Source organism: Alosa alosa, chromosome 3, assembly GCF_017589495.1.
Source record: "Alosa alosa isolate M-15738 ecotype Scorff River chromosome 3, AALO_Geno_1.1, whole genome shotgun sequence".
In the NCBI taxonomy this organism is placed as follows: domain Eukaryota; kingdom Metazoa; phylum Chordata; class Actinopteri; order Clupeiformes; family Clupeidae; genus Alosa; species Alosa alosa.
The window spans coordinates 20,191,554-20,214,040 of record NC_063191.1 but is presented as its reverse complement, the minus strand read 5'-3'; the positions used below and the strand labels follow the sequence as shown (position 1 = coordinate 20,214,040).

At 44.9% G+C, this 22,487-nt stretch overlaps 3 protein-coding genes across 5 annotated transcripts; 2 read left to right on the top strand and 1 right to left on the bottom strand.

Moving 5' to 3' along the window:
• Positions 1-2,025: 2,025 nt before the first annotated feature.
• On the top strand, positions 2,026-4,318 carry rab9a (RAB9A, member RAS oncogene family). Of its 3 annotated transcripts, none has more exons than XM_048239697.1 (3): positions 2,026-2,156; positions 2,420-2,468; positions 2,964-4,318. In XM_048239697.1, the coding sequence occupies exon 3, from the start codon at positions 2,996-2,998 to the stop codon at positions 3,596-3,598; it is 603 nt and encodes a 200-aa protein (XP_048095654.1). In that variant the 5' UTR covers positions 2,026-2,156; positions 2,420-2,468; positions 2,964-2,995; the 3' UTR covers positions 3,599-4,318. The 3 variants fall into 3 exon arrangements, with proteins under 3 accessions (XP_048095654.1, XP_048095656.1, XP_048095655.1); XM_048239698.1 differs by having other exon boundaries at positions 2,116-2,261; XM_048239699.1 differs by lacking the exon at positions 2,420-2,468 and having other exon boundaries at positions 2,028-2,156.
• A 1,183-nt stretch (positions 4,319-5,501) lies between these two features.
• On the bottom strand, positions 5,502-7,611 carry trappc2 (trafficking protein particle complex subunit 2). The gene is made up of 5 exons (XM_048239389.1): positions 7,521-7,611; positions 7,042-7,148; positions 6,800-6,944; positions 6,266-6,351; positions 5,502-6,181 (listed from the first exon to the last, which is right to left on the bottom strand). The coding sequence occupies exons 2-5, from the start codon at positions 7,132-7,134 to the stop codon at positions 6,083-6,085; spliced, it is 423 nt and encodes a 140-aa protein (XP_048095346.1). The 5' UTR covers positions 7,135-7,148; positions 7,521-7,611; the 3' UTR covers positions 5,502-6,082.
• A 207-nt stretch (positions 7,612-7,818) lies between these two features.
• On the top strand, positions 7,819-22,286 carry ofd1 (OFD1 centriole and centriolar satellite protein). Its single transcript, XM_048239982.1, is given in 24 exon segments — positions 7,819-8,121; positions 9,591-9,791; positions 9,922-9,990; positions 10,082-10,112; positions 10,210-10,317; positions 10,435-10,571; positions 10,749-10,922; positions 11,331-11,437; positions 11,540-11,659; positions 12,402-12,475; positions 12,588-12,679; positions 12,995-13,082; positions 13,085-13,183; positions 17,724-17,854; positions 18,228-18,339; positions 18,649-19,251; positions 19,634-19,784; positions 19,933-20,027; positions 20,984-21,085; positions 21,236-21,326; positions 21,328-21,403; positions 21,538-21,768; positions 21,957-22,024; positions 22,217-22,286. Coding segments are annotated over 24 exon segments (3,102 nt in total). The 5' UTR covers positions 7,819-8,025; the 3' UTR covers positions 22,263-22,286.
• The last annotated feature ends 201 nt before the right edge of the window (positions 22,287-22,487 follow it).

Sequence of the window (22,487 nt, the reverse complement as noted above, 5' to 3'; positions counted from 1 at the left end):
TGTTTTCAAAATACCTGTACATGCGCCTTTCGCTTAAGCCCAGGTTTTTCTAGGTCAGTGGCGTTATGATTTTTAGTGGCTTTAAGATAGCGATTTTTGGATCATGCGCCTTAACATGCCTGTGGGCACAATGTTCAATTGAACTGTAGCGTGGGGCGGAAAATTCATCACTGTCTAGGGTGTGAGAACGGAACAAGACTTGCGTCGCGTTTGGGGTCACAATGCGCCGGGTGTAAGATTGGGCCCCATATGTTCTGACCTAAGGATGTCTGTCTATCATCATTGTATTCAGAGAAAACTGTTTAATTCGTCCCATTTGAATGTTTCATTCGTCCCGCATTCCAACTGTCCCGGCTCTCCCATGTCTACTTAATGTTTATTTTAAGTTTTATATTATAGGAGATATTGGTTGTGAGCAACTGCTGACCATACAGGCTGGAAGGCATGTAGCCCTTTGTGTTGCTAGAGGGGCTTTTTGAAGGTCTCTCAAGGATCAACCCTGGAGTAGCAGCTTATGCTGCTTGGTGTTTTAAGGCCCCTGTGAACTGGGCCCCTGGGCCTGTGCCCATTGGGCCAGCGTGGTAATCCAGGTCTACCTTGTAAATGGATGACCCAGAACATGTACTGCAAGACCCAATGAAACAATTTTAGTTGAAATAAATAACTTTTTAACATATTAATTACTTTTTTGCCTAGTTAAAAAAAAAATACTTCTCACCTTTCCCCAATATTTCTGGATGTTTATTAGGCCTGGCAACTAAGGTCAATTCGCAAGTTGAAACTTCAGATAGACCATGAATGAGCATAGATCAGCCTTTCTTTAACAGGAGACGGAGAGTTAAACATTAGTTTAGGTACTTACCAGTTATTTTTTCCTGTAGCCTATCCAAAATGAGTGGTATGCATCATATTACAGCAAGGTGTGACCGTAGTGAAGGTTGGGTCACATGAGACAAGTCAGTAGCAAACTGGGCTTTCCTAGCAGCGCCATATCACTGGATGCTGCAACACCATAGGAAGAATAACCCGAGGACACCGAAAAGGAAACATTAGTAATTAGTCAGATGTGGGTACGTCTCTTTAAAAGGTAAGTACACTCTTGCAACTATCTGTGAAATAAGCTGTCAATTAGCCATTTACTGAAGTTCAGACGTTAGCTCTTATAGCATGCAGTAGTGAGGTATAACGTCAGCTAGTTCTAGTTACTGTTAACGTTAGCAGAAAAGCTAGCCATCCAGCAAGCCAACTTCCTTGTTGTTAGTGGTAAGCATCTACAGCGAATTATGTATTTCTGTACAAATATAATATATAAATCGATTCGCTGGTATATAAGATCTGCGTTCAATGGGGTTTGCATCGCCATGGGGGCTTTTGGCCTTTGCTGTCAGATGTGAAAGCTTTAGCCATACCGTTGCACTGCTAATTTAGCTAAACCATCAAATGTTTGCTCTCTTATTGCTTCCGTGTAGTCTAGCTAGCTTATATTTCGCCAGGCGCCTTGAGACTTTAAAACAGCACAAGTCTGAATGTAAGTGTATCTGATCGTGTTGTGTAAGCTTTCAAGGCTTTGGTGCAAAATCGGAAAAAGTAAAGTTACAGCTGGAACCTGTGTTGACGTTTCACTCTGGTTTGATTTAGAAGCTAACGTTTACATTAACTGTCAAATCAGCCCCCTTAACGCTAGAAGCTTTCCAACCACTATTTACAATAATGTACACTAATCTATTCATCTAAGAGTTAACCAACAATATCTAACGTAAGATTAATGAAACATGAGCTCTGCAACCTAACGTTAGATCATGAAAAGGTGATTAATTTTACAGACTATTAGCTAGCTAACGTTAGCTGACTTTTCTAGGTAAGCTCTACGTCACTCCCATGAGCAACCTAGCGTTAATTCATTAATAAAAAGGGAAGTTAGTGAAAGTGCTGGCCTGATAAATGGACATATTTAATTTTAGTCAGTGTTTTACAGGTGCATTTAGGCCATGGGATTAACGTTACCTCTGCGACTTTGTTACAGGTGGTCAAGCAGTGACTGGCCGGTTAAAATGACTGACGCTTTCCGCCTATTCATGTGACCACAAGGACCAAGTGTAGCACATGATCCTGACCAGCTGAGAGGTCGAGAAGTAGCGAGAGTTGACAACGCATTGGTGAGCTGCATCAGCAGGCCATGCACGAATTTATCAACTGTTCATCACTGCGAACCATGAAAATACTGCATGTCACTAAAAGCACCCTGGTGTCTTGATAAGCAGGTAGTTGCTGTATAAAATCAGACACTATTTAGGCCAATTTAATTCAGTTAGGATCATTTTTACTAACATTAATGTATGTTTCTGTAACATTTTGGTGATATGTATCTTAGTATAAATTATTTAAAGGGAAATTAGGCCTAAAATGTTAATTTCTGCAGATTACTGGGCTCCCTGGACACCTCAAGATTTAACCGTCACATGTCAGAGGTTGGTGCTTCCTCTTTCAAAATAACGCTCAAAACTACCATAACTCGTATATGGTTATAACCAGGGGTGTAGTCAAGGCTAAACGCAAGTAAACACAGTTTATCCACCTCTGAAATTTCAGAGATATAGTTTATACACCTCTTATTAGAGTTTATCCACCTCTCAAAAGAGTTTATTCACCAATTGCAACTTTTAACATTAATAAATCACTCTGTAGTATTCACATTCACAATATGTACACTCATCAACACTCTAGGAACCATTTAATACCACTGGTATTGTTATAAACATTGGACAATAACCTCCACCATCATCAAACATATTCTAATAAAAATCTGATACCGCATGGCGCAGTCCACCTCACCATGATCACTAATTCATAGTTTACCCACCTCTTATTTTACCACTACACCCTGCTCATAACTAAAGCAATTGTACATAGCTAAACAAACATATATTCACTGTAAGGTATCAAGTCCATTCATTATTTTTCAGACTATAAGTATAGAAGACCCCTGATCTGAGCCATGGCATCCAAATCATCCCTGCTGAAAGTCATTCTGCTGGGAGATGGTGGAGTCGGGAAGTCCTCCCTGATGAACCGTTATGTGACCAATAAATTTGACACTCATCTCTTCCACACCATTGGTGTGGAATTCCTCAATAAGGACCTGGAGGTGGATGGTCACCTGGTGACTATGCAGATATGGGACACAGCAGGCCAGGAGCGGTTTCGCAGCCTCAGGACTCCATTCTACCGGGGCTCTGACTGCTGCCTGCTCACCTTCAGTGTAGATGACAGCCAGAGCTTCCACAACCTGGGCAACTGGAAGAAAGAGTTCATCTACTACGCAGACGTTAAGGAGCCGGAGAGTTTTCCATTCGTGGTGCTAGGGAACAAGCTGGATGTAACAGAGCGGCAGGTATCTTCTGAGGAGGCACAGCAGTGGTGCCAGGAGAACGGCAACTACTCGTACTATGAGACCAGTGCTAAAGACTCCACCAACGTAGCTGCGGCCTTTGAGGAGGCTGTCAGACGGGTACTGGCCATGGAGGAGCGAACAGAGCATCTTATGCCAACGGACACTGTCAGCCTGCACAGGAAACCCCGCTCTGGTGCCTGTTGTTAATTGTGTGAGAACTAATACATGATATAACAACTGGTAAAACCCTAAGGATCTCTCTCCCCACTCACACATAATGTCAATGCTTATTGCACATGGACAGACACACTAATAAGCACTGGATGGTTCCACTTGGTGACATTCCATTGAACTTTACTCAGACATTTTGGGCTGGAGCCAGTGATTAATTTGCTGAAGCTAATATGAAGGGTAGACGACAGATCAGTGTAAAATGTTTAATTCAGAGCTTGAAATCAATGGTCAACATTTGATGTATTGTTATGATAAATAAAGCACTATATTCTAATATTGTAACAGTGAGAAATTGCAATAAATATATTTTAATAAGTAATTTCAATTCCTCAAACTAAAATACAAATACTGTTTTGGTGATAGTATTTTTACACTGTAGATGAAATGTACACTTGTGGTGTTGGATATAGAAGTGCCAAAATGTATGATAGAAATATTTATAACATTCTGCCAGTTTGTAAAATAATAGGATTGCAAGATGTTAGATCACTTTCTATAAAACTACTCGTTGTAGATGCAGAGATTAAAATAAGTATGACAAAAATGATCTCATTGATTATTTATCAGTGGTCAGTTAAGAAGTAAGTTCCAGACAGTGCCATGGCCTGATATAGTTTAGTGATGAACAGTGGGTTGATTTAGGTCACAAGGGATGGCTGACTGAAATAAAACTGGTCTGGCTCTGTTCATTCATGAAGGCACAAGAGCACACTTCTTCAGCACCACACCCTGCAACATCCCATAATTAACACTGCAGTGTGTCTCACAAAGCACAGACACACATCACTGTCTTACAGTTAAGCTTGACCCATTCAGGCTCAGTCTACATTTTCTAGTATGCTATATGAGTTCATTTTATCTAAATCTCTAAAACACAAATTAGATCACTAATGGCACATTTGCACATAAGCACAAATACATTTAGTGGTCTGGTCTTAAATGTGAAAAATAAAAATGTAGACAAAAAGCTTCTGTATGTTAGAGAGATTGTTGACTAAAAGAACATGCACAATAACAGCCCAGAAACTTGCCCTGCAATTAGCAACAACTTCAGTGTTGTCACGGATAAATAACCACTAGTTTGTTAACTGATAATATATTTTGATGAAATAGGCTGGTGGAACAACATGTGTGTTTTCTGTCCTTATGACCACATACTATCAAAATGAATTTGGGATGTTACAGTACAAAGTACATTAAAGACCTCAACAAAATGTATTCCTTCAGTTGCTTTAAATCATTATCGTTAATTTTTGGACACTTCAAGTTTGTACTTTTAAAGACAGCCATCTGGCAAGAATATGAATAAAAATGGAATATGAGTAAAGAAAATAAAGAAGTAAGCACAGGAACAGCTTATGGTAGCTATTAAACACCTGTGTATGAGGAAGCAGTAGTGATCTGGTTGATCTTTAAATAGTAAGGTGGATTTGAGAGAAATGGTACCAGGTGGTGGAAAGGACACGGCTATGCAAAAATGTATAGAGTGGGAACGTACTACTTATTTGTCATATCAATCATAGAATACGGGAAAGTGTGGACCTAGAAATTAGTGACCTAGGACTCACTAAATGTGGTACTGTATGTGTATGTGTGTCTTTATGGGAGTGAGTGTTTATGCGTGTATGTGTGTTTATGTGTTTGTGTGCCTGCATGTGTGCATGTATCTTTATGTGTGTGTTTGCGTGTGTTCATGAGTGTGTGTGTGTGTGTGCACGTAGTATACGGTCACTAAATGTACACATATATTCATTTATTGTATGGCCCATGAACAGAACAAAATGAAAACAATGGTTCTGTGTCATCCCACCAGGTTTTGTGCACCCCGGTCTTTCAGTGTACCGGGAATCGTTGACACAAAATTGAAGAACAAAAATTCTGAAGAAAAAAAAAACTTTATGCATAAAGTGCATATGTTAGAATAGATAATACATTCTGAGGAACCTTTCTGGCAATCATTATAAAATATATGATTTTATAATGATTTATAAGATATAATGCACTAAATGATTAAAGGTTTGCAACATGATGAAACAGAAAACTAGTGAGGATGAGGGAATATATTGATGGCAAAACACATATAAGTGAAAAACAAATAGTTGTATTGCTATTGTTTTGGTGGGTTTTCAGAATTCTCCATTCTACATTTTAGCAAAAGCTTAGCCATTTTAGAAAAGTCAAGTTAGTGGTGGGCAGAGGAGCAGCTGGATATTGATGACTGAAACACTGTAAATAATAATACATTTATTACTGATTTATGACAATCAAAAAGAAAATAATTAAAGAACTTCCATAATATATTTATATTACTGTAAACAAACAATGAGACATAAAAAGACATACATACAAACATACATACACAAAAGAGAGAGAGAACTTTATACAGGAGGGAAATGGTCCTTCTATATACAACCACCCAGACATGATCACCAGAATATAAAATTCTAGTCCTTGAAATCAGCTGAGAAGATGCTTCTTGCCAAGAAACTGCACTTTTCTGTCAAAGGCCGTTGAGCGTATTGGTGCATTAACTTCATAGAATGGATTCATTGCAAACTATAAATAAAACAAATGGAGATTATTCAACATTGACAGTAACTGTAAGCATTCTTTTAAACTCTAAACAAACACTTTACCTACCTTGATGTATAGGTCATAAACATCACTGAAGAAGTTTTTAATTCCATCCTCTTGTCGTACATCATGAAGCATGATGAATCTCATATGTATACAAGGGGAGTTAAGGCATAACATGTGGTATAGTAATCTAGTTCTCAAGACATAAGGTTGTAATAGGCCCACTAAACTATAGGGTAGGCCATATGTCTAATCCTTACATTCTACACAAACCAACAGACAAGGTAAGCCAGCAACATTTCATTTGTACTTCGGCTTACATCCTTGACAAACAGATGTGCTGAAGTAAACTATGAGTGATGAAAAAATGTTGGTCTGAATTCTTCAGATGTGTTAGGTCAAACCAAACTGATTTTCAATAGAAGCATAATGTCATCTTGCCAAATTCAACAGTAAATTTCATCATTTGTATCTCATAGCAAAACATAGTACCAGAAAATGCTGTTCTCCAAAGCGTCCTTGATACCAAGTAGCCTAATGTAGAAAGCTTTTAGGAAGAAAACACCGAGCAGTATGACAGACACAAGTAAAGGATATGACCAGCTGTGACGAAGGCAGAGACGAACCATTCATTGAATTTATCTACAGTTTTGAGGTACATATTATTTGACAGCCACATGTTTTCATCAACCAGATCAAGCGCTGCGTGTGCGATAAACTGGTTCAGATGACGGTGGTCATCCTACAAAAAGTACAAAATGTTTTTTTACAGTCTATGGTTCCCACAGGATAAAACCATAACACTAAAAACAGTACAGTACTTATTGAAACTGACAAACCTTTGACTCCGCTTTACCAGGAGGTAGAAACTCCATCTCAAAGACAGGATTATCATGATGCCCAACCATAACAAAATAAAAACTTCCAGACATATTTTCTTTTAGATCTGTGGGAGCAAATAGATTTTATGTTAGCAAGCTAAGGTGGTAACAACTGGTAACGTTAACTTCAATCATATGTTTCTGCCTTCGAAAGGGTCCAAATGCAAAGCTGTATGCTGACAATGCGTTGATGTTCATACGTAAATGTGTCTTCAATTAATCTCCAAAGCAGCTTGAGGGATATAACCTAAATTACACCGTCATTTCAAAACCTAACGCTAGCTAGCTAATTGAAGGGGTTATTGTTTATTACCCAGATAACAACTTTCCCGGATCTGTAAGACAATTGATTGAACGGCAAAATAAAGAACATAACAGCATTCACTAGTTTTGTACGTTTGTACATAAAAATAAAAATATCTGTAATAATATTTTACCTGAAAAACAACGGGAAATTCTAGACGTCTGAGAGAACCATTGGAGAGAACCCTTTCCTGCTGTCGCATGAAGATGACGTCAGATCACGTGTGCTTGCAGTGGTGGAGTAGGATTTCATATAAAATAAAATGAAAATAAAACGATGAAGTATTTTTCAACTTAATATATAACTAACGCGTTTCATTTCAGATAATGTATAGGTTAAAATAATCAAAAATATCATGGGTAAAAGTGTATGCCATATGAACCCGGAAGTGAGACGAACGCAGTCATTTGAATTTGTCGGCAAGTTCGTTACGCGCTCCTCCTCTTTTTTGGGCTTGTAAACAATTGAAGCCAGTTTGGTTTCTAAGGCATAAAATAACTGCCCCTTTCAATGTTTTCTTATTTTGTCGCACGCGTTTTGTTGCAACACTTTCATTAGAAAACTTACTAATCAAGTTGTAGGTGAGATGACCAGGTGACCATTGCATTACTAGGCTAATTTTCACACATTTCATTAGGATGTCAGGAGGTAAAGAGGAGTCCCTCTCACCAGATGAGATGAGGAAGAGGCTGTATCAGACATTCAAAAAGCGTGGAGTTCTTGACACTCTGAAGGTATGTTTTGCTTATTTGTTTACAGCTGTTTGCGGAAACAAATAATCTAAATAGCTTGGCCATTTTCAGTTTGAGTTCGTTTCCAGTTTCTTCGTCCAAATAGTCTAATTTTCTTACACAACCTATCGGTGCAAGTAAATTACAATGTAGATTTGCCACTTTTAGCTCCCCGATGACTTTGTATGGTGAGCCTGCCATAGTGGTCCTTGATACACATGGAACCATGGTCGCCTTACTTGCAAGTTTGTTAGGATGCTTACTGGCCATTGCATTAGGCTATGTCTTTGACACAAGTCAAATGGTCTGAACATAAAACGCAATCTAAGCTAACCCCAACCAATTTCAGAGAGTAGTCCATTTAAATATAGACCCATGACTGTCTTTCTTAGGTCCAGGGCAATTTGACCTAGTCTTAGATATTTTCTACCATGTGAATTTTGGGATTTATCTGTCTAGTTTCAGGGCACAACTCTGCCCTGAATATATCTGATGTCATATTGCCCTCCTCCTCCGGACACTTCAATTTTAGCAAGCATTAGCCCTGCAGTTGTTTCTTCTTGTCAGAGAGAACTCACTATTATAAGTAATTAATGAACTAATATAATACCTCACTGACTTAAAAGCTTCAAACGCTGCTTGCTTATATTAGCTTTTGTTGCCATTTGTGAATTAGGCCTAGGCTAAGTCCCCTCTGATTCTGAATAATGCAACATTTTCAACTGTATGTCAGTTGTAGAGAGGCAGTTGGAGCAGAAACTGTACTGTACTGTTGTTGGTGCCCATCACTCCTGTGCCACTTGCCTACTGTCTTGTGCCACTCACTTGCCATCCAGCACCACTGTCCCATGCCACTCGCCTACTGTTCCGTACCACTGTCCAGTGGCTCTCGCCTACTCTCCTACACCACTGTCCCGTCGCACTTCCCAACTATACCCTAACTCAAACCCTAACCCATTTAACAGTTGGCAAGTGGCATGGGACAGTAGCAGGAGACAGTAGGCGAGTGGCACGGAACAGTGGCGCAGGACAGTGGAAACAGTAGACGAGTGGTGCGGGAGAGTAGGCAAGTGGCACGCGTCGCCAACAACAGTACAGTAAAGTTGTTGCTCCTACTGCTACTGCAGTTGTAGCTTATCCTTATGCTGTTTAAGAAGTCCTGACTTGGACTTGAAAGACACTCTCCGTCTCCCTGGCATCTGTTCACTGGTTTTGTCAGGAAAGTTTCAGAATCTGCTCTGCAGATTGTGCCCTTTTTCTAAACTTCATTTGCAGGAGATTTTTCTTATTTTTTTATGTTATGGAGTAGCCTCAGTCTGTCCTTCAAAGTGACACCCACTGAAACCTAACATTTTGCTATTCACATTGATTAATGTTATTAATGTAAACCTTAATCAGCTTTGTTTAACAATGAAAGTGCAATGACTGTTACATCTGCAGAATTGACCATTTTTTTTTGTTTACTTTTCCAGACCCAGCTTCGGAACCAGCTTATTCAGGAGTTAAAGCACCCCTTTTTAACTGGAGAGAGTCTGCCCAAATCAGTCCCTGTAAAAACATCTTCTGTCCTAGAGATTGCCTCTAACAGCTTGGTAATTGAGCACTTGCAGAGTTCAGGCTATGAATATACCCTGTCTGTATTTTATCCTGAATCTGGCATGAACACAGAAAAGGTGAGAGCTACTGTGTCTTAAAAATAAATGAACACAATTTTGCATTTGCATTTACCGTCTGTCACTTTATCTGTATGTTGTATCCTTTGGTGATGTTTTACACTCATAATTTCTTTATGGTCATTTTTAGTGTTTTTCAACCAGAGACATTCTTCAACTCATGAAAATCAGTCCCCGCTCATCTCTGTATAAGTCTTTGGTAAGCACTGCATTATTGAATCCATAGCAGTGACAACATTTCCAGAGGAGTAAATATTGTTTGATCTTCTATGTGTTTTCTTTACATACAGACATCAAGCATTCAGAGAGAGAGTCAGAAAGGTACAGTGGACAACCTTACAATCCCTCCTTCTGAACATCGTTTTTCTACATTCTGTGTCTTGTTTTCTGTGGAAGTAAGTTCTGCTTTTCCCCACAGGCTTTTTGATGAATCTTCTGACAGAGTTAATAGACCACCATATACACAGGGACTGCAGTGATGCTAACACGCAAACCAGCAACTCTGAAGCCTTTAAAGAATCTCTTGGTATACTTTCATAGCGCTGGTTTAGTTGATGCTACTTCATGAAGTGAAGATTTTATGTAAATCTGACTTAATTTGACCGCAGAAATGTAATTGAGGGCCTCTTTTATATGCTTACAGTGGAAAAGATGCAGATGATCGATGAAGAGTATGAGGTTCTCCGTTCCCGAGGAAACAAGTGGCATACATTTGAGGCTAGACTTGCCGAATATAGAAAAGAGATTGAGGAACAAGCACAGGCTGAAATCAACACAAAGGTATACACAATCACTGCACCTTTATGACTCACATCTTCAACAGGGTGTGCTATTTCATTCCATCGACTGTTGTTGACTTGTGTCCTGTATGTTGGGGAATTGTTAATATCATTATTATTCAATGCATAATCTCCGTCCAGAACCTTAAATACCATTTAACCATAAAAAATGTGCCAGCTTCAACATTTGAAGGATGTGGAAATCGCAAAAGTGAAGATGGAAGAGAAGGAAAAGGCTCAGAAAGAGATTTTGGATTTTAGGAGAGATATGGAGAGAACTTATGAGATGAAATCTGAGGCCTTGATTCACAGAGAAAAGAATGCCATCGAGCGACTGCAGAAGCAACAGCAGGTAGGATCTTACTGGCAGTCATCCATTCAGCATTCAGTGCACTGTGATTGAGCATTGCTTGAGGTGTTCTCCAAGCTGTTTTGTTATTAGCATCGCTAGTATGGCACTCCGGCCTTTTTTCACATAGATCTCTGTTTCTTAAATTTACTGAGTACTGTCGAATGGAAAAAAAAAGAACGGGGGCATGATTTTAAAGAACTAATTGTTTTTTCCCCATACCAACAGTACTCTGTGACCTTGAGAAACAGATCTATTTGAAAAGTTCTCCTTTAGCTTTAAGTGAAGAATTTAAGAAAGTAAAGGTGCAGTATGTGTTCCAGGTCAAGCAACAAGGTCCTATTGTGCAAAAGATGTCTTATATTGTAAAAGATCTGGAAAATATGTTTGAAACTGTGATTCCAACTCCAGATTGAAGAAAAGGAGATCTACATGCAGAGGCAGGCCTTGCTGAAGGAGATCGAAACTGTGCGCAACAGAGAAGCTGAGTTAAGGCAAAGAGCTGAAGCGTTTGAAAAGTAGGTCCATGCCCTCACAAGTCTGAACTATGTCACTGTGTGTGTTTCATGGCATGAGTCTCACCAACTCTCAATGCTACATCTTGTTTAACTACGTTGTAGAACATGTAAGCTACAGGAGGAGAAAACCAAAGTAACCGAAGACCTGCTGAAAAGAAGAGAACTGGCAGTAAAAACCATGGAGGATACCTATGACCAAAAGTTGAAGAATGAACTGGCCAGGTGTGCAAATAATCTGTTCCAGTCTCATAAACCTGGTCCTTGTGGCCACATTACTTAATCAATGCATGCTCTATACTGAACCAGTAGGTGTCACTGTTGTGTAGATGGCATTTTGTAGAGTGCCGTTCTGTGTGTGGCCGGCTCATTCTTAGGCACCAGTATCTGTAGTATCTCCCTTTTTATGTAACTGTGAATGGTCATTACTCTTGCTGTGTGATGTGTATGAATTATTTGGTGTTTGTGAGTATTGTTCCTTACTCACTCTGTTGACTTCAAAGGGGGTTGAAGCCCTTCTGTTGTCCCGAGTGTACACAGTGGTGATTAATGTAGTGATTATGGCATTGTAACAGGTTTGACCCCTCCCCACCTCTCCAGCCACACTGTATTTATTTATAGGCCGTAAATCTGGCAAGTGTGGGCAGCTGTCAGTAAGCATTAGGTGAGCAGGCTGGAGGCAAGGCACACACACCGAGAGCAGGCAGCAAGCAGCTGAGGCCAGCCGCAGTGCTGCACACACACACAGGGCATTTCTGGGGCCAGCGTGGCTCTTTTGTCCCACAATGCACTCTGGCTTTATGAGTGCCACGCACCAAAAGTCACAAACTCATGAAACATTTATGGAATCACCACATACATTGTTAACAAGTTGTGGTTTTCTAGTGTCACGGCTTCCCTTTGTGCTTGTGTTGTGTGTGCAGCTTATTGGTTGTTGTGATTTTTTTCTGTTCTCTTCTCTCATTAGATACCAAGTGGAACTGAAGGCAGACTATGTTAGGAGAACTGAACAGCTGTCAGGAAATGAGAAGAGAAATAAAGGTTAGTGCATGAATTTAGTGACATATTAAAGTAAAATCTGTCAGATCAGTCAAATCTGTTTATTTTTGTAACTGAGGTTGTTTATGTACTGTATGTGTGTTGGTTCTAACAGAGGAGACTGTAAGAATTCAGAAGGAGGCGTCTGCGATTGATGCTAAACTACAAGAGCACAGTCAAGCTCTCGCCGAGGTGAAACGACTAAAGGTAAAAAGTGTATAGTGGACTCGTGTTCCCAAAGGCTAGTGGAATGTAGGTGTTTTTTCTGAATTTTCTCAGTGAGTCATAGATTTGAGTAATCAGTCAGAATCCAAGAGAAGGTCAGAGCCAGCATTTAGGGATTCAGGATTTCAGTCCAAAATTAGTCCTCCGATGTTGTTCTGGTTGAAGCAGACAAAGGGAGGGGGGGAGAAGGAGTTTGTTTCAAATACCAATTATCTGATATCAAGTGACCGCTTTCATGGCTCCCTCTTTTGCTATGTGACTGTCTGTGCTGAGCCCATGTGCCATTGTTACTGGCAGATGGAGCTGGAGACGGCCCAGTCCCAGAGCTCTCTGGTGGGCCAGCAGAACGAGCTGCTGCGGGAGCGGCTGGAGAGCATGAGCGACTACCCGTGCTAAGGAGGGAGAGGGTGGAGCTGCAGGCACAGGTGCGCCTGCTCACGCAGCAGGTGGAGGAGGCCCAGGAGGACAACCGACACCTGCGCCAAGGTGAGACGCGACCGCCAACAGCATGTCCCCTCTTCCTGGCTGGATGCAGTTCAGAGGTAGCTCTGGCACAGATGCAGTTAAGAGTTCGGGCACGCCGCCACTGTCTCTGAGAAAGTAATCTGCATCGACCAGAGAGGGTGCTGGAGCATCTACTCAGGATTACGGCACCAGAGGTGAACTTAGACAAGGAAGTTAAAATGTCAAATCTGCTTAAAGCTAGGCTTTGCAGCTCAATTCTTTCTTTTTCTTATTGCTTTACAATGTTACTGGAACTTTCAAGTCTAAGATGACACAGCTGGAGTCTGTCTTAAGTATTTAGTTTGTTTGTTGTTTTTCCATGCCTCCATGTGAAGCTTTTCACAGTCGCTTGCACAGATATTGGTCCACAAGGGGCAAACTGGGACAGGGCACGACTCCCCCCTTTAAAAAAACAAAACAAAAGAAAAAAAGCTCCTTTTGGATGCACATTGCCTGTCAATGCTGGGCTTCTTGGCTGTGTTTGCAGCCCAACACTAGTCCTGGGAAAGGGAGCGAAGGCAGGAGGAGGGGGTCCGGGGGCCCGAGGGGCCACTGGAGAGAAACACAGAGGCCCCTTCTCTGGCGAGGGCCCTGAGCCAAGGCCACCCTCCCCTCCGAGGGGCACAATGCTCTTCCTGTCCGCAGAGAGCCGGAGGGGATCAGTAGGCACATCAACACTGGCAGCGTGGTTCATTAAGCAGAAGACACAGAGCGCCCAGCACAATGACCACCCTCTGCCTCCCCCTCCCTCTCGCTCTGGGACCCACTGGACCTGAGATGACCAAACACTCACGACTCCTCATACCTCACTAATTACATATTATTCAACACTGTAACGGAGGCCTCCTGTTGTTTGTGTCCGGAGTCTTGCCGTGCAGGCGTGCATTTTTCACATTTCTGCATGTCCTCCGGTGCAGTGCATATCTATTTTACAGGTTACTCCCGCTGTTCTCCCAAATGCATGTACCATCACATCCCACTCTGAATCATGCACCACATTCTCAAGTGTGTGTGTGAAGGGCTACAGCTCCCAGTCACAGGGGTCGGGGATGGTCTGGGGACTTGGGTTGTGTTGTGGATGTGCTGATGGGTGTGTTGTGTTGTGGATGTGCTGATGGGATGTGCTGATGGGTTGTGGATGTGCTGTTGTGTGTGCTGTGTTGTGGTTGTGTTGTGGATGTGCTGTGTTGTGGTTGTGTTGTGGATGTGCTGATGGGTGTGCTGTGTTGTGGTTGTGTTGTGGATGTGCTGATGGGTGTGCTGTGTTGTGGTTGTGTTGTGGATGTGCTGATGGGTGTGCTGTGTTGTGGTTGTGTTGTGGATGTGCTGATGGGTGTGCTGTGTTGTGGTTGTGTTGTGGATGTGCTGATGGGTGTGCTGTGTTGTGGTTGTGTTGTGGATGTGCTGTGTTGTGGATGTGCTGATGGGTGTGCTGTGTGGTTGTGTTGTGGATGTGCTGATGGGTGTGCTGTGTTGTGGTTGTGTTGTGGATGTGCTGATGGGTGTGCTGTGTTGTGGATGTGCTGATGGGTGTGCTGTGTTGTGGTTGGTGTTGTGGATGTGCTGATGGGTGTGCTGTGTTGTGGTTGTGTTGTGGTTGTGGATGTGCTGTGTTGTGTTGTTGTGCTGATGGATGTGCTGATGGGTGTGCTGTGTTGTGGTTGTGGTTGTGGATGTGCTGATGGGTGTGCTGTGTTGTGGATGTGCTGTGGGTGTGCTGTGTGTGTTGTGGATGTGCTGATGGGTGTGCTGTGTTGTGGTTGTGTTGTGGATGTGCTGATGGGTTGTGGTTGTGTTGATGGGTGTGCTGTTGTGTTGTGGTTGTGTTGTGGATGCTGATGGCTGCTGGTTGTGGTTGTGTTGTGGGTTGTGTTGTGGATGTGCTGATGTGGTGTGTTGTGGATGTGCTGATGTGTGCTGTGTTGTGGATGTGCTGATGGGTGTGCTGTGTTGTGGATGTGCTGATGGGTGTGCTGTGTTGTGGTTGTGTTGTGGATGTGCTGATGGGTGTGCTGTGTTGTGGATGTGCTGATGGGTGTGCTGTGTTGTGGATGTGCTGATGGGTGTGCTGTGTTGTGGTTGTGTTGTGGATGTGCTGATGGGTGTGCTGTGTTGTGGTTGTGTTGTGGATGTGCTGTGGGTGTGTTTTGTGTGTGTGGATGTGCTGATGGGTGTGCTGTGTTGTGGTTGTGTTGTGGATGTGCTGATGGGTGTGCTGTGTTGTGGTTGTGTTGTGTTGTGGATGTGCTGTGTTGTGGTTGTGTTGTGGATGTGCTGATGGGTGTGCTGTGTTGTGGTTGTGTTGTGGATGTGCTGTGTTGTGGTTGTGTTGTGGATGTGCTGTTGGTTGTGTTGTGTTGTGGATGTGCTGATGGGTGTGCTGATGGGTGTGCTGTGTTGTGTTGTGTTGTGGATGTGCTGTGGGATGTGCTGATGGGTGTGCTGATGGGTGTGCTGTGTTGTGGATGTGCTGATGGGTGTGCTGTGTTGTGGATGTTGTGTTGTGGATGTGCTGTGTTGTGGTTGTGTTGTGGATGTGCTGATGGGTGTGCTGATGGGTGTGCTGTGTTGTGGTTGTGTTGTGGATGTGCTGATGGGTGTGCTGTTGTGGTTGTGTTGGATGTGCTGATGGGTGTGCTGTGTTGTGGATGTGCTGATGGGTGTGCTGTGTTGTGGTTGTGTTGTGGATGTGCTGTGTTTGTGCTGTGTTGTGGATGTGCTGATGGGTGTGCTGTGTTGTGGTTGTGTTGTGGATGTGCTGATGGGTGTGCTGTGTTGTGGTTGTGTTGTGGATGTGCTGATGGGTGTGCTGTGTTGTGGTTGTGTTGTGGATGTGCTGATGGGTGTGCTGTGTTGTGGTTGTGTTGTGGATGTGCTGATGTGTGGTTGTGTTGTGGATGTGCTGATGGGTGTGCTGTGTTGTGGTTGTGTTGTGGATGTGCTGATGGGTGTGCTGTGTTGTGGTTGTGTTGTGGATGTGCTGATGGGTGTGTGTGCTGTGTTGTGGCTGTTTGTTGGATGTGCTGATGGGTGTGCTGTGTTGTGGTTGTGTTGTGGATGTGCTGATGGGTGGCTGTGTTGTGGTTGTGTTGTGGATGTGCTGATGGGTGTGCTGTGTTGTGGTTGTGTTGTGGATGTGCTGATGGGTGTGCTGTGTGTGTGTTGTGTTGTGGATGTTGTGCTGATGGGTGTGCTGTGTTGCTGATGGATGTGCTGATGGGTGTGCTGTGTTGTGGATTTGTGTTGTGGATGTGCTGATGGGTGTGCTGTGTTGTGGTTGTGTTGTGGATGTGCTGATGGGTGTGCTGTGTTGTGGATGTGCTGATGGGTGTGCTGTGTTGTGGATGTGCTGATGGGTGTGCTGATGGGTGTGCTGATGGGTGTGCTGTGTTGTGGATGTGCTGATGGGTGTGCTGTGTTGTGGTTGTGTTGTGGATGTGCTGATGGGTGTGCTGTGTTGTGGTTGTGTTGTGGATGTGCTGATGGGTGTGCTGTGTTGTGGATGTGCTGATGGATGTGCTGTGTTGTGGTTGTGTTGTGGATGTGCTGATGGGTGTGCTGTGTTGTGGTTGTGTTGTGGATGTGCTGATGGGTGTGCTGTGTTGTGGTTGTGTTGTGGATGTGCTGATGGGTGTGCTGTGTTGTGGTTGTGTTGTGGATGTGCTGATGGGTGTGTTGTGTTGTGGATGTGCTGATGGGTGTGCTGTGTGTTGTGGTTGTGTTGTGGATGTGCTGATGGGTGTGCTGTGTTGTGGTTGTGTTGTGGATGTGTTGTGGATGTGCTGATGGGTGTGTTGTGTTGTGGATGTGCTGATGGGTGTGCTGTGTTGTGGTTGTGTTGTGGATGTGCTGATGGGTGTGCTGTGTTGTGGTTGTGTTGTGGATGTGCTGATGGGTGTGGTTGTGTTGTGGATGTGCTGTGTTTGTGTTGTGTTGTGGATGTGCTGATGGGTGTGCTGTGTTGTGGTTGTGTTGTGGCTGTGTTGTGGCTGTGTTGTGGATGTGTGATGGGTGTGCTGTGTTGTGGTTGTGTTGTGGATGTGCTGTGGGTGTTGTGGCTGTGTTGTGGCTGTGTTGTGGCTGTGTTGTGGTTGTGTTGTGGATGTGCTGATGGGTGTGCTGTGTTGTGGTTGTGTTGTGGATGTGCTGATGGGTGTGCTGTGTTGTGGATGTGCTGATGGGTGTGCTGTGTTGTGGATTTGTATTGTGTTGTGCTGATGGGTGTGCTGTGTTGTGGATGTGCTGATGGGTGTGCTGTGTTGTGGTTGTGTTGTGGATGTGCTGATGGCTGGATGTGTTGTGGTTGTGTTTGTGGATGTGCTGTGGGTAACAATGTTAGCTGTGCTGTGTTGTGGTTGTGTTGTGGATGTGCTGATGGGTGTGCTGTGTTGTGGTTGTGTTGTGGATGTGCTGATGGGTGTGCTGTGTTGTGGTTGTGTTTGGTTGTGTTGTGGCTGTGTTGTGGCTGTGTTGTGGCTGTGTTGTGGATGTGCTGATGGGTGTGCTGTGTTGTGCCGTGCAGCTCTCAGCCAGCCGTCGGCGGAGCAGCTGGCCCTGTGCACGGAGCTCAGGAGGCTGGAGGCGGCCAAGAGGCTGCAGGAGGAGGAGCACGATAGCCAGAGGCAGGTGCTGCACGCCCAGCTGCAGCAGGAGGTCAGTCACCTCGCACACACACACACACTCACACACACACACTCTTACACACACTCTTACACACACACACACACACACACTCACATACACACTCTCACACACTCACACTCACACACTCTCACACACTCTCACACACACTCACACTCACATACACACTCACACTCACACTCACACACACGCTCCCCCAGAGCCTGCTTCAGGATGTGACCTCATGACTGGAGTGCTTGGGTAATGATGCTGATGATGACGACCCTGGCGTTGTTGTTGTTGTTGTTGTTGTTGTTCTTCTTCTTCTTCTTCTTCTTCTTCTTCTTCTTCTTCTTCTTCCTGGTGAGTGTGTGGAGTGTTTAAGTGGCGCTGGGCTGTGCTACAGGTGGAGCGTGTGGCCCAGCTGAAGAGCCAGCTGCTGGAGTGTGAGGAGAGGAGCCAGTGGATGGCCACCCACGCCGAGGACATCAAGATGCAGCTGCGCCAAGCTCAGCTAGGTACACGGGTACCCTGGGGGGGGAGCGCGTTGGCCGTCACTGGGCTCAGTGGGAATCCACTTGTAGTTAGTCTGTAGCAATCAGTTGTGAAATCCTCTTGTAGTTATCAGATTTCATCTTTAATTCCATCTAGAGGTCTACTAGAGTTTCTTTGCAAAGAAACATCTGTCTTTTGGTGGCGGGCCATTGACCCTTCCTGCATCCTCAACCTCTCTTTTTCCCTCCTTTTCACTCTGTTCCCCCTCTCCCCTCCATCCTGTCTTTGCACGGTGTGATGTGTGTGTGTGTGTGTGTGTGCATCCGGTCCAGCCTTGGAGAATGAGGTTCTCCGTAATCCCAAGCCGTTCCTGGTGGACCGCACGGTGCTGGAGCTGAATGCTGACCGGCTGCTTCCCCCCGACATGTATGTAGACAGGGACGTGCTGCGGGCGCAGGCGGGCGGGGGTGTGCGGGGGGGCGGCTGGCGGGACCGCAGCGTCTCTCCGGACTCGGACCTGGAGCTGGTGGCTGGGGCCAAGGCCCGCATCCGCGAGCTGGAGAAGGAGGCGGAGACCCTGGAGGAAGCCTACCGCAGCTACCAGCAGAGGGCGCTACATGCCGCCGTCTCCCACGCGCTTCCACAGAGAGCCCAGTCGCCCACGCGGCACAAGCCCACCGCGCTCCACCACCAACACGCCAAGGCCCTGTCACTGGCGCACCAACGGGTGACCTTCGCCTCTGACCTGCCGGCCCCACGAGTCGACGTGCGTCCCCCAGTCAGAGAGTCGGACCTGCAGCCCGTCAGCTACGGCCGAGCCCCACTAGCGGGAGAGGTGACCCCTCCGCAGCAGAGCCTCTCTCCCGCACCTCGACGCCTCTCCTCCACACCGGTCTCCATCGCTAAACATCAGCCAAGACGAGAACTGCTGGAAGGTACTGACCCACAACAGAGTTGATTCACTCATAACCCCTACAACACAGTCATCAGTCATGTGTTGGATACATGACATTACAGGGGAGATTCATGATGAATAGAGAAAAGCCTTTCTTACATTACACAGTTGCATCATGACATTACAGTGACACTAACAGTGAAGTGGATTGTATTGGATGTTGTTCTTCATCCCAATAAATCAGTTGTAATATATTAGATATCACACTTCTCAGGTCAATGTTTTAGATTCTTAAGCAAGACTTTGACCTCTTAGTTACTTCTGTTTACTCCATGTGGTTCTACAGTACTCTGCCATTGGACGGTTTGTTTGAGTATGTGTGTAACCTGTCTGTCCTGTGCCGTATGGGCGGGCCCACACAGAGGCTTTGCCAGTGCCCCTGGCCGGCAGCACGTCCCCAACCCGGCAGCTGTCCCCCATCCCAGCAGCAGTCCGGCGGTCAGGGGACTTCAGTCCCATGCTCAGTGACCCCAGCAGCCCCCAGCTTAAGAGCACCAGCCACCAGCACTCCAGGTACCCTCCACACAATCAGTCCACTCACTGTGTCCTGTCATCTGAACACTGGGTCCTCTCATCTGGACAGGGTATTGATGCTCACTGGGTCCTCTCATCTGGACAGGGTATTGATGTGTTTGATTGATCACTGTATTCTTTCCCTTAGTCCCCCAAATGTTGCTCAAGAGGTCTCAAGTTCAGAGTCCTCTTCTCCACAACCTGCAGAAATAGCCATTGATGACCTGACCGAACCTTCACCAGGTAAAACCTCCACCCACTTTTGGCCTGAAACGTAACCAAACCAGTGACCCTGAGGGTCATTTTAGCTGCTGACCCATCCTAGCCCTACTCCCAAATTACAGACCATGGAACTGTATGCTTGCTCAGTCTGTCTGTGGATTTATACTGTACTTTGTTTGCTGCAACTAAATTCTATTTTGTTCAATCTGGAACTATCATACTTAGAAGAACCTGTTGGTGATTCTAAAGTGAGAATGATATGACATACCAGGCACTGATGCTGTCTGTTTAGATACAGACTACAGATGCATTGCCATTCTGTATTTGTTGTTTCTGTGGTTGGCATTCTGTTCTGCCTGAAACAGGTCTGTGGTGCTCTTGCCATCGACAAACAAGCCCAGGGCCGGGGCCAATGCACTGCAATGTCTAATACTTATGCAATTTACTGTGTAAAAGGCTTCTTCAGTCATTTTTTGACAATGTTAGGGAAATCATACAAGCACTATTCAAGCTTTCTGTCTTGTAATGCATTTGATACAAATGTGCGATGAAAACAGTATTGGCATGTAGCCTCTCCAGACTATTTGCCAAAATGATCTCAAATGAAATGCCCTTGAGTTGCTTCCCACCACTCTGTGAGGCGTCTGTTTTTAATTAACATGCAACTGATCAATAAAAATGTCCTTTCACCCTCCACTGAGAAGCCCACAATGGCAGAGGTGATTATGTATGCGGCGCGGGTGCGCTGCACTCTAGGCTGCACTGAAAGAGCCTCTTTGTGCCTTTTTTTCTTCTACTTCTTCCTTTCTGTCTATCTCTCTCTCCCCCCTCTCTCTCCCCTCTCTCCCCTCTCTCTCCCTCTCTCTCAATCTCTCTCTCCTCAATCTGTCTTTCTCTCTCACCTTCTTTCACTCTCCCCTCTCCCTCCCTCTCTCTCTCTCTCTCTCTCTCTCTCTCTCTCTCTCTCTCTCTCTCAGAGCCCAGTCACATTCCAGAGCTTCTCCAAGAGGAGGGCATCCGTGTCAGTGAGGAGGCCCCTGAGGGGCACGACGCCTCCCCCCCTGTACCCACCCAGCCCAGTGAGTGCCCCCAGTCCTACACATGTGCCCCTCATCCTGCATCCTGCCCACGGTCTCTATAGTAGTCTTACCCAAATTCCTGGACGTTGGGTTTGTGACCTGTTCATCAGCTACGCCACTGACACCACTGGTTACCTGTCGGACCCACAGGTGCAGCTCAGGCCAATGTGGAGGCAGCCAGACAGGAGGAGGAGGAGGAGGAGGAGGAGCTGCGCTGGGAGATGGGGAGGAAGAGGCGAGAGGAAGAGGAGGCAGAGGGAGCAACGCCAGGCCCAGGAGAGGGAGCTAAGGGAGCTGGAGAGACTAGAACAGGAGAGGGTGTGTGTGTGTGTGTGTGTGTAGGAGGGTGGGTGTCGGGGAGTCCCGAAGAGTATTGCCAGACAGCAAACATCCCTGCACCACTAACCACAGCACCACCGCTGTCTCCTCCCCTCTTGCCCCTTTATCTCCAGCTCCTGCAGGAGGCGCAGTATGAGAGCCAAGAGGCGGAGGTGGAGCGAGGAGGTGCAGAGAAGAGGGGCCAGGGGCAGGAGGTGGAGGGCCTTTCCCAGGAAGAGCAGAGGGAGCAGGTGGAGGCCAGCCAACAGCTGGAGCCCGAGAGGGGCCCTGCGTCTGACCCGGCCGACCCGCTGCAGACTTACATGAGGATGGTCATGCAGGGAGGAGAGAGTGAGCGTCAACAGGTGCACGCACGCATACACACACGGACTCACACACACACACACACACACACACAGAGCACTAAATCTCACATTTCTCCATGCCACTGGCTGCTTCCCCTTTAGCGGAGGAGAGTGAGTGGATAGTTTGTGGGGTTTGTCTGGTGCAGCTGTCTGTTCAGTGGAGTGAATGTGTGAAATGGATTTTACAGAGTCCAAAGAAGGAGGAGGCTGAGCGCAGAAGCCCAGAGCTGGACATCTTATCTGATAAAGACAACAGGTAACACACAGTCTGCAAGGCCTGGGAAAATGGGGTGGGTGGGTGTTGGGGTACAGATTGTGTGTCTGTGTTCATGTCTGTATGCAGATCTGACTAAAGGTTCAGTGGAAGTTCTGATGACAATCAAACTAAACATCTACTCAGGATACTGTATGTTTGTCAAACTTCTCAAAATGTTAATTTTTTTTGTAGTGTTACTGCTTTCTCACATGAAGAGGCAGATGAAGACTTCTGGTGAAATGGAACTCCATGAACTACATGAACTACATGATGCAGTTTACAAATCATTTGAAAAATATTTTTGTACACTTGTTTATATTTGTTCAGCTTTCAGATTGTATGGCGTGTTTTGGTTTATGTCAATAAAGTGACTTTGGATCAAATCTGTTTGTATCTGTATTTTCTACAATGCAATACGATGCCATACAATGTAATCTTCCTGAGATTTGAAATGCTTTCAGTT

Excerpts from the sequence above, each read along its gene's own strand:
- trappc2 (XM_048239389.1), bottom strand. The coding sequence starts at position 7,134 with ATGTCTGGAAGTTTTTATTTTGTTATGGTTGGGCATCATGATAATCCT. Across the intron at positions 6,945-7,041 it reads CTGGTAAAGCGGAGTCAAAG|GATGACCACCGTCATCTGAA; the intron begins GTTTGTCAGTTT and ends TACTTTTTGTAG. Across the intron at positions 6,352-6,799 it reads TGCCTTCGTCACAGCTGGTC|ATATGAGATTCATCATGCTT; the intron begins ATATCCTTTACT and ends CCCCTTGTATAC.
- rab9a (XM_048239697.1), top strand. The coding sequence starts at position 2,996 with ATGGCATCCAAATCATCCCTGCTGAAAGTCATTCTGCTGGGAGATGGT.